Here is a 10,700-nt window from a genome sequence, read left to right as displayed (position 1 = left end):
GAGTCTACCACGGTGTGTAAGAGATAGGCAGAATAATGACAAGGGTCCCAATGTGTCCCCCAGTCAGACATCACTGAGCCCTGGGAGGGGGACTACTGGGGCGAGAGGGTGCCAGGAGAGAAAGGCCCAATCCCATTTCTACCCCTTACCCCTTCCCCTTACCCCTCCCCCTTGTTTTGAAGGGGAAGGGGTAAGGGGTAGAAATGGGATTGGGCCTAAATCTCTCTCTCCCCTCCCTCCCTCTCTCTCCCCTCTCTCCCTCTCTCTCCCTCTCTCTCCCTCTCCCACGTGCTGCCTCTCCCTCTGGTCTAGCTCCCCCGGGCAGAGGGCCCGTTACGGAAGCTTCCGGAGGCCCCGGACGGCATTCCACCACATCTGTTCAGTTCGAGATGCAACTTTTGAAATGAGGGGGAACCTTTGGAAAAAACGCTACAGATGTGACTCAGCTTCCTCAATCGCGGGCCGGTGGAAGAACACCTCTTAGAGGCTAGACCGCCTCTGATCAAGGAAGAGTACGATAATGTGACATGCAGAACCATTCGGTCCGTTTCCCCCCCCCCCAAACCCTCAATACCGTGATCTTTGGAGCCATATTTATGCGATCAAAACAGCATTAGGACAGGGGAGGGCTGATGTCTTATGAGGTTGTGGAGGAGATTGTTGAGGAATAACAATCCCCTGTAAATACAGAATGATTTTCCAAGGATTAACGCAGACGGCAGTGTGTCCCAGCGATCTGTGGCAACAAGTTCTTTAGATTTAAGCTCCAATTCTTTATTCACAGTTGACTTTTGAGAACTAAAATATTATAATGAAGACATGGTAAACCAGCAATGACAGCAGAAAACGTTGTATGGGTTTAGAATCAAGGGGATGAAAGAGTGCAATTTGTCCTAGGAACCGATTTCTTAAATGGGAAGGCTGCACAGTCCATAAGGACTGAAAATATAAATGCTGTTCTTACGCATTATTCTGTCTGCATCGATATCCGTTGTTAAAATCAATTGAGAGGACGCAGGGAGCTTGACTAGAAATATTGCAAATATCAAAATAATGTATGGGATGAAATTTAATGTAATTTAACACATTTAGAGATTACAAGGCATAAGATAACATCACAGTAAAGAATTGTATGGAAAGTGGGTAATAATAAATGTATTTACTGTGATATAAATGTAATTAACTAGAACTAGAGTGATATAATGCACCTCCCACTAAGATGCTCCGGTGGAAAACCCTTTAAAAATAACGAAGTCAACTAGATTTACTAGATTACAATATAATGTCAGATGCCAAAATTAAAAAAATATTTTTCAAATCGTTCAATCATAAATTATTAAAGTTCATAACAATTTCTACATTTGATCACATCTTTAGTAACACTATTGGTCGTTACGCAGACGGCAAAACATTAAACCATGGTATTTTGTTACCCTGCCCATCCAATTGATTCTTGTTCTTTCATTTATTTCTCCTTTTTTTCCTCCTGACATTTGGACTACCTGCCTGACACATGCCAGAGCAAAATGTAATGCTGACCGTTTTGCAGGACAAATAGTGGTATTAAGAGTTCCCAGGGGCAAAAGAATGTCATTGATAAACCCTCTGTTGTTGTTGTTATTGCATTGTTTTGCCCTTAGCCATTTAAACATTTGTTACAAATGACGCGACGCCTCACCTGGTGCAGGAGACAAAGAAAGAAGATGGTTTGCAGTACTCTCATCCTCGATAACTTCTCGACCGGTTCAAGATGAGCGGCGCTTAAATCCACTGCAAGCTTTGGGGGAAACCAGACCCACGTGCTGAAGCATCGCTGGGGTAATCACGGGAAAGGTAAAATCAATTCATGTACACAGTAATCCCAAACTGAAACTTTACTTAAGGAGGAGCACAGAAAAATGTGATGTTATTTTAAAAGGGGAAGCAGGCATTTCTTGCCAATAACTTTATCTTACCCTCTCATGTGGTAGAGCTCACTCAAGTCCAGGCGTTGATCTCGTCCCTTTCCATTCACTTTCGCGGAAGGATCCGTTTTTCAATCCTTAATTTTAGATAGTTTCCCCTGAGGAAGAAAAATCGACTTCTCTACTCAAATTGCCCCTTGCTCAATGGCGCTAATCGTTGTCTTGCAAGGGCTCCTTAGTTACGCGCCAGAACCAATCCGAAGTGGATTAAAATGATATCTGCCGTGTTCTTTCTTTTTATTCAATCCGGAGGAATGCCACACAACAAAGATGACTTTGCACTGATTTTCATAGTAGGCTGCTCGATGCTGCTCACAAATACCTCGAAATCCCAGCGACGAGGCTAAAGCGCTGCTCCCTGGCGTTCCGCTTCGACACTGGGATTGTATTGAATGCGCATTTATCTGCTTCTGCGCCTTTGGACACGCCAACGTCTGCGCGCCAAAACTTCTCCCTTTCAGAATCAACTTCCCCCAGACCCCCCTCAGCGTCATGGTGTCGGAGCTTTGAAGTTTGTTTAAGAAGGGCGTCAACATACTTTAACCCTTCAAATGTTTCATTATGATAATGTGTCATAATTCTTGACACATTTAATTGACTTCACTTGTACTGTATGTAAATCGAGGATAATGCAGAATTTGCACCACATGGAACATTAAGCTGTTTTATTTAAACCATATCACTTAAATTCAATCACAGATAGCCAATAATTCATGTTCTATATTAGAATAGTTTTAACTGTATTGTTATTGCACAAGTAGGTCTACCAAAAAAGGCAGTTTAGCATCCAACCAGAAGTGCCATGGTGCATTAATGAAATTAGGTAGTCAGTATAATATTAATATTCCATAACTTCAATAAGACTACAACACAGTAGTGATACAAAGCAGAGTCATTATAAGCTGTTTTATTGTTGTGGCCATAACTTCTAATGTTAGGGCTGGGTTATGTTAACTTTATAACATTCTAAAAGTAAAACTAATACGACGTTTTCAAATTATGACAAATTCAATGCAGAATCCAAATCCAAAGAAATTGTTGGTTGCCCACATTATTATCATCATTTACCCTTCATTCCACAGTTGACAATGGATATTAATTATGATCAACCAGACTAATTAAATATTGTAAAGTATACGTATAAAGTATAAAGTATATTTCATGCAATCTATCTTACAGCACAGCCCCAATTTACAGTTTTCAACTATGGGCTGCTTCAAAGGTCAAGCATTGTGCTGCACCACAGTATTAATATCTATTGTGGACGATGCCGTGGCGGAAAACATATTACTTAAGCGATGGCGTCATCGTGTGTTCAACGATATGAACTGCAGTTGTAGAAATGCGACATTAGTTTGCATAGCACATTTCTTAAGCGTGTAAAGTGCTTCAAACGTGTTGACATTATATTATTTCAAAATGAAAAACCCTACAGGATCTTGTGGCGATTGAAAGACCTTTTTGGAAAACAAACTACATTTAAATCAAGTCCCCTGCGATCTCAATGCTACCTGTTTGTGTTTATTATTTTTCACGTTAATTGTTAGCTTCCGTATTGGCCAGCAAGGAGCCAATCAGCTTGCCCGTAATCAGCGGAAGGGTTTCAGTGGAAGCCGCGTTAAAGCGACAATACTCTCTTTTACAGGTATTGGGCATTATTTTATTGTGTGCGTTAATGATATAAACCTAAGTAATCCACCACTTAACCCTGAATATTGCTATTGATTCAGGGGCTCGTTTGGTAGTTTAAGCCTTGTTTGTTTTTCCGTGGGCTATTTCGTCTGTATGTAACTGCCATTGGCCAATTCTTGCCTCATGTAATTAACTGCTCATTACTAATTAACTAATTAGTAATGACTGCAATTAGTTCCAGTTCCAGTTTTTGAGGGTACTGTTCAAATGTATCAACCTGCTCAGAAGCGTAGAATTTATTAACTGTCTAGTTTCTAGATCCTCCTACTTGAATTTCCTATCAGCAGTTATGATAATTAGCGAGTGGAAGCGACAATACTCGCTTATGCTTGAATACTCATTTAAAATCCAGTAATCCAACACGTAATATACTCACAATATCTTCTCCAAAAGGAGAAATTGCTAGCAAGTAGGTCAAATGAATGACCTAGCGAAGTGAACCGGGAAAAGGAAGAGGCTGTGAAAGTGACATCACTAAATTGTTTTACCAACTGATTGACGTAGCGCTACTCCTGATTCAAGGGATTCATGAAGTTCGTCCTGCTGCCCAGAAGGATAACATTTTGGAACTAAAAAATGCGGTGAGTGCTGTAGTACAAAGTGAGGTTGAAAATATTTTTTTATAAAGCCATATAGGTTAAGACATGAAGAACCGTTAAATGGCTTAAATCAAGTGAAGGGATTTGAACAAAAGTTTAAAAGTCTAAATGGAGTAAACAATGTAAACATGTACACCATTTAAGAAAAAGTCAATAGTTGGAAACAAATAACGTGACGGCTGAATGAAAAGCGCAAAGTATTGCTAAAAATGCAGAAATGTAAAATGAATTTAACTGAAGAATCAGAAACGCCAAATGTATTGCCCTGCTGTGTGTGTGTGTGTGTGTGTGTGTGTGTGTGTGTGTGTGTGTGTGTGTGTGTGTGTGTGTGTGTGTGTGTGTGTGTGTGTGTGTGTGTGTGTGTGTGTGTGTGTGTGTGTGTGTGTGTGTGTGTGTCTTTAAGAGAATAGCGAGCCGGTGCGTGATTAAAAGTAGCTCCATAGAGTGGGAAAAACCGCCCAATCTGGCAACACTGCCTGAACGTCCTTCAAAAGTAGCCAAATCTTGGGCGAAAAACCGCCCAATCTACATCTACATCAACAACACTGCTAGGAAGGAAGGAAGGAAGGAAGGAAGGAAGGAAGGAAGGAAGGAAGGAAGGAAGGAAGGAAGGAAGGAAAGAAACGTATGAAGAACAATAGGTGAGCGCTGCATGCAGCACTCACCTAATAATTCAATATCGTGAAACATAACCGTTTGGTTACCAAAAAAGTAGGCCTACAGAGGTTTGATACGGTGCAGCCCTTGGTATAGTCATTGGTTTTGCTTCTCGGAGCATTTTACATTGCATGATACAAATTGTTAACTTATTAACATTAAATGCATTGTCTGCTGGTTTGTTTTAGGATTACTCTTCAGTACACCAAATTCACTAGGCCACTAGGTCCTGTACCACTTGCAATATCCATCTGTAAATCAGGGGTGGGGGGCCCCCAATACAAATTCTGCTTAGGGCCCCATAAAGTCTCGTGCCGGCACTGCTTGAAGGAAGTTGCAAGTGAAGGGGTTATATCCGTTACCATGAAAGTCTCCAAACGAACATGCTGCAGCTTAGGTGTGACGTGTGATATTCGTCAACATGAAACAATCCGCCCTCAAATGTTTCCAGAGTGATATGCATGTCATGTTGTGGTTTTATTTTGAGGCGGCGCTTTGGTTGGCGGAGTCAAAGAATAGAAGAACAAGAAGTGTTATACTACATCACTGCCATGCTGTTTAAAATTCTGCTACTACTTTGCCTGGGCTGCTTCTCAGGTAGGATTTCAGCTTTTTGTTACCTTTCCTATTTTGTGTATAATTTTTTTTGTATATGTTTACCGAGGTATATATTTACCGAGCTTCTCCATATCAAGACACCCAACCGTTCTCTCAGATCGTCTTCCTCCATCCAGCTCACCCTCCCTCCAGCTCGCCTGGTTACCATGGGGTCAAGAGCATTCAGTCGCTCAGCCCCCCACCTCTGGAACTCTCTGCCTCATGACATCCAACACTCAAGTTCCATTATCACCTTCAAATCTCACCTTAAAACGTATCTATTCACCCAAGCCTACTCCCTTTAATGGCGCGTTTCCACTGCAGGGTGCGATACGGTTCCGTTCGCAAAGGTGCGGTACGGATTGCGTTTCCACCGCCAAAAGTGGGCGTGAGCCGTACTTGTTTTGCCCTCGTCTTCAGTACTCCTCCGTTGGGGTACTGAGACACATCTGAAAGGGTGTTGTACACTGTTTTATTATGTTGTTGTTGCTTGCTACTATGGATGTTTGATTTTGTAAGGTGACCCATAATTAAAATGCATTATTATTATTATTATTATTATTATTATTATTATTATAATCGAATATAGTTTATACATTATAATGAAAAAATAATCTATATATATTAATTAAATAATATTCATCTGTAAATCAGCGGTCGGGGGGCCCCCAATACAAATTCTGCTTAGGGCCCCATAAAGTCTTGTGCCGGCAGATAATATAACCAAATATTTTCTTCCATTCAGCCTCCATTTGTCGCACTTGAAACACATTTCAAGGAAAAAGGCAGGATATTGAAACAAGATTATCTCTTTCTTGTACAGCCAATCTCTTTTACTAATTCTGGCCGCTCCCTTAGGGTCATTGAGGCTATCTGATGCAACCAGCACGCTCCTAATAACCTTAATGTCTTTGTTGTAAAAGGTGCTTCTGACAGTGGCATAGTGGAAGGTACTGAGTCCAAGCCGCACTCCAGACCATACATGGTATCGTTGCAGCAGCAGAAAGGACAACATCACTGTGGGGGAGCACTTGTCCGGAAGGACTTTGTGCTCACCTCAGCACATTGCAAGTGAGCATAATATATTAAGTCAATATATTATAAAACATACTAAATGTTGTGAATGTTTTCCTGAAATAAGTAAGCTCTAACTACGTTCCCTATGAAGCAACAGCAAATTGGGTCTGACTGCTGTGCTCGGAGCCCACAACATTAAAAAGGAGGAGAAAAGTCAACAAAGGATCCAAGTGGCTAGGTACCACGTGCATCCAAATTACAAGGATGGACTCTATGGCTTCGACGTCATGCTTCTCAAGGTAATCTTGTGTCATATTGAACAGGGTTTTTAAACTTTTAGGCCTGATATGCATGTGGGGTTGGAGGTCACTTCTGAGGTGGCCTATGTGCCATGATGGATACTTGATCATGCATTTTTTATATATATTTACCCACATCCTGTACATACATGCATGCAGACTAAGTTGTTTACACAGTGAATATTTCAGACCTGAATTGACCATTCAAGTTTGACCTTTTCATTTCCCATTCAAAACATTGTTATTTTACCGAGAATAATTGTTGTTTTCCCTCATAAACCATGACATGCAGCTATATTAAGCACATATTTTCAACCAAAAAGTAAAACTTTCTGTCGCATTATTCTGCAGTATTCAGTAGAGATACCGATGACAGCAAGCAAACCATTTCAGTTAGATAAATTAGGTGGAGTTAACACATGAAATGGTAGTGACAGTGTGCACCAGGTTAGGGGGCCCCGAATAATCCACCCATGATCATAACCACATACAATTAATAAGAAATCGTATTTAATTGCCTCTGATGAGTAAGACAAGAATGAATGTCAACAATGTCCGAAAATGTAATACCTTTCGGCCTAAAGATCTATGACTTCGCACTATGGACCAAAGTGCTTATGCAGCCTCTCTATTTCTACAGTTAAAGACGAACAGCATACTTAATAAGTATGTTAAGCCCATTGGACTACCCAAAAAAGATAAAAGAATCCTTGCCGACATCAAGTGCTCTGTAGCTGGCTGGGGCATGCGTTTCCCCAATACAGCTGCCTCGGATGTCCTGAGGGAGTCCGCAGTGAAGACGCGATCCGTCAATGAGTGCAAGAAAATTTGGGGTGATTACTTCAACATCAGCCAAATGATATGCACCCATTCTTCAGGCAAGAAGGGGGGAATCTGTGAGGTAATATCGACCACAATAATCCTCTATGTTAAACTGTATTTGGATAGAAAATGTAATATACTTTTTATTTAGTTCCAGAAACACTTATTGGGAAGGAGGACCAGCAGGTTGTAATTTCTGTCATTATGTGATGTGAAGATATTGACATGGACATTTCCACCCAGGGTGATTCCGGTGGCCCATTGATATGCAGCAGAGATGCTCAGGGCATAGCTGCTTACTATGGGACGGATAAATGTGACGACCCCACGTATCCAAATGTCTTCATGAAGATCCCATCCTTTGTGCAGTGGATTAAGGAGGTGATGAAAAAGAGGGATTAGGTCACCCACCTTTTGAGAAATATTCCAGCATTTATTTTTGTTTCTGTAATTATTATAGTGTGTAAATTCAATTGTTCATTGACTTTCTTTTAATTTTACCACTTTTACTGAATTGTGTGGATTTGACGACCCCAAGTATCCACGTTTGTATGAGTAACAGCTACTTTATACCCTGTATTAAGGATTTGAACATGCATAAAAGGCACTAGGTTACCCATAGAAAGAGCAGTACAGTTTAACTGGACAGCCTAAAATGGCCACTAGGCTACTGATTGGTCTACATTGACAACAAGCTACTGTGACTAGGAAGGACCTCACCTGGCTACTTCATGGTCTCTGAGGCCTTTGTGATCTCTGTGTGGAAACTCTTTCAGAAGGTGCATATTAGGTCGATTATATATGAGGCCAAATAACAACTTCTACAATTGTAATAAAAACACAATCAAATAAGACAATCTTTTTTTGTCACTCATTGACTTGCTTTTCATTTAACCCGATGCAACAACAGGAAATAATGAGTGCCTCTGTACACCATTGTGATAGTTGCAGTTTCATATTTACAAGCAATGGAGTTTGGAAACCAGTGTTGTGGTGGACCACAACCTAAACTGTTCAACTTTCACTGTTAGACGAAAACCACCTGTACAGGAGGCTGTAGATGCACCGTGTCAGTCATAGTGTAAGCTTTTATGGTTGGAAGATTTCCGCTAAGTAAAACCTGTCATCTGCCAAAAAAACAAAGAGAGAGTTTAATAATCTTAATATAAAGAAGATAAGTCCATCATGTATCATTTGATGTAATATGATGTGGAGAAGGATGTCAAGAGGAAATCAACTTCTGTACACAAATTTCTGCACAAATAGTCATAAGTCTTGACACATTTAATTGACCTCACTTGCACTGTATGCAAATTGAGTGCACAATTTACACCACATTGAACATTAAGCTGTTTTACGTAACTAACACTTAATTTCAAACACAGCATGTAATTCATGTTCTATATTAGAATAGATTAAACTGTATTGTCATAGCACAAGCAGTAGACTATATAATGCAGTTTAGCATCCAACCAGAAGTGCAACAGTGCATGATTAAAATTAGGTAGGTAGGCACTTATTATGGAATATTAATATTCCATAATAAGTGTAAAACACAGCATTGGTACAAAACAGAGTCAGGATATGCCGTATATTTGTGTGGCCATGACTTTTGATGTTGGGGTTATGGTTGGGTTATGGTGACTTTATAACATGCACTAAGTTGCTAGAAGTAAAACAAAGACAACGATTGTAAAATAATTACCAATTCAATGCAGAATCCAAATCCAATTGAATTTTAGGTTGCCCACATTATTACCACAGTCGCAGGTCAAGCATTATGCTGCACCACAGTAGTATTATATATTGTGGACGAAGCTGTGGTGGGAAACATATTACCTCAACGAGGGCGTCATCGTGTGTTCAATGATATGAACTGCAGTTGTAGAAATGCCTTTTATTTAATATTTTTACGTTAATTATTTTCCTTTCCTAATTGGCAAGCAACGAGCCAATTAACTGGCACGTAATCAGCGGAGAGTCTCAGTGGAAGCCGAGTTCAAGCGAGAATACTCACTTGTACAAGTATGGGATATCTTAAATTGCGCGTTCATGAAAAACGTAAGTAATCCATCACTTAAATCCATTGTGTGTGTGTGTGTGTGTGTGTGTGTGTGTGTGTGTGTGTGTGTGTGTGTGTGTGTGTGTGTGTGTGTGTGTGTGTGTGTGTGTGGAAAAGCAGGACCTGGCAAGTTGTCAGAAGAAAGAGTACACCCTCACATGAACCCACGCAAAACCTCTTTGAAAATGGTCAAAGATTTTGTGTCATGGTTAAGTTTTTTAAAGCACAAAAAAAGATAAACCAGCAATAATTGGATGTGAATTGAGTTTTGGGGGAAACATTCAGACCCTACAGAGACTTTTGTGTTCTGTACTTCCTCACGAAAGTGATGGATGATGCCTATGTTTAGTTAGCAACCGTCCTAGTTAGGAACATACATTACCGTCCTAGTTAGGAACATACATTATTGTAATCGAATCCATCTTTTTCTGTTTAATTCAGAATGAAAAACCCTACAGGATCCAAGACCTTTTTGGAAAACAAACTAAACTTAAATTAAGTCCCCTGCGATCTCAATCTTATCTGTTGGTGTTTATTATTTTCACGTTAATTGTTAGTTTCCGTATTGGCCAGCAAGGAGCCAATCAGCGAGTTCAGGCGAGAATACTCGCTTATGCTCAAATACTCTTATAATCCAGTAATCCAACACGCAATATACTCACAATATCTTCTCCAAAAGGAGAAGATGAATTGCTATACCAACTGATTGACGTAGCGCTACTCCTGATTCAAGGGATTCATCTGCATATTCGGTCTTGAAGTTCGTCCTGCCGCCCAGAAGGATAACATATTGGAATGATTCAATAACGTGAAACATAACCCTTTGGTATTGTCATTGGTTTTGTGTCTCGGAGTATTTTACATTGCATGTTGCAAATTGTTAACTTATTAACATTAAATGCATTATCTGCTGGTTTGTTTTTGGATTACTCTTCAGTACACCACATTCACTAGGCCACTAGGTACTGTACCACTTGTAATATTCATCTGT

The 10,700-nt window shown here is 40.2% G+C and overlaps 2 protein-coding genes across 3 annotated transcripts in view; one reads left to right on the top strand and one right to left on the bottom strand.

The window, feature by feature from the left end:
• The window catches only part of nxph2a (neurexophilin 2a), a 14,344-nt gene extending 11,848 nt beyond the window's left edge, over nucleotides 1–2,496 (bottom strand). The window contains exons 1-2 of the mRNA XM_060039762.1: nucleotides 1,956–2,496; nucleotides 1,679–1,813 (exon numbers count right to left, since the gene is read on the bottom strand). Coding sequence (XP_059895745.1) covers nucleotides 1,679–1,723 — 45 coding nt within the window. The 5' untranslated portion in view covers nucleotides 1,724–1,813; nucleotides 1,956–2,496. The remainder of the gene's footprint in view (nucleotides 1–1,678; nucleotides 1,814–1,955) is intronic.
• Nucleotides 2,497–5,296: 2,800 nt separating this feature from the next.
• On the top strand, nucleotides 5,297–10,622 carry LOC132448443 (mast cell protease 1A-like). 2 transcript variants are annotated; one of them, XM_060039760.1, is made up of 6 exons: nucleotides 5,297–5,509; nucleotides 6,433–6,580; nucleotides 6,684–6,825; nucleotides 7,466–7,726; nucleotides 7,891–9,708; nucleotides 10,151–10,622. In XM_060039760.1, the coding sequence occupies exons 1-5, from the start codon at nucleotides 5,374–5,376 to the stop codon at nucleotides 8,047–8,049; spliced, it is 846 nt and encodes a 281-aa protein (XP_059895743.1). In that variant the 5' UTR covers nucleotides 5,297–5,373; the 3' UTR covers nucleotides 8,050–9,708; nucleotides 10,151–10,622. The 2 variants fall into 2 exon arrangements, with proteins under 2 accessions (XP_059895743.1, XP_059895742.1); XM_060039759.1 differs by having other exon boundaries at nucleotides 5,307–5,509; nucleotides 6,678–6,825.
• Nucleotides 10,623–10,700: the final 78 nt, after the last annotated feature.

Source organism: Gadus macrocephalus, chromosome 20 (assembly GCF_031168955.1).
Source record: "Gadus macrocephalus chromosome 20, ASM3116895v1".
NCBI lineage: Eukaryota > Metazoa > Chordata > Actinopteri > Gadiformes > Gadidae > Gadus > Gadus macrocephalus.
The sequence above is the reverse complement of the archived record's forward strand: the minus strand, read 5'-3'. Positions and strand labels throughout refer to the sequence as shown.

What these genes read in the sequence shown, in the direction of transcription:
- LOC132448443 (XM_060039759.1), top strand. Translation starts at nt 5,374, where the DNA reads ATGTCATGTTGTGGTTTTATTTTGAGGCGGCGCTTTGGTTGGCGGAGT. An exon ending in CTCACCTCAGCACATTGCAA is followed by an intron (nt 6,581 to 6,677) that starts GTGAGCATAATA and finishes TTCCCTATGAAG; the next exon opens with CAACAGCAAATTGGGTCTGA. An exon ending in TCGACGTCATGCTTCTCAAG is followed by an intron (nt 6,826 to 7,465) that starts GTAATCTTGTGT and finishes CTATTTCTACAG; the next exon opens with TTAAAGACGAACAGCATACT.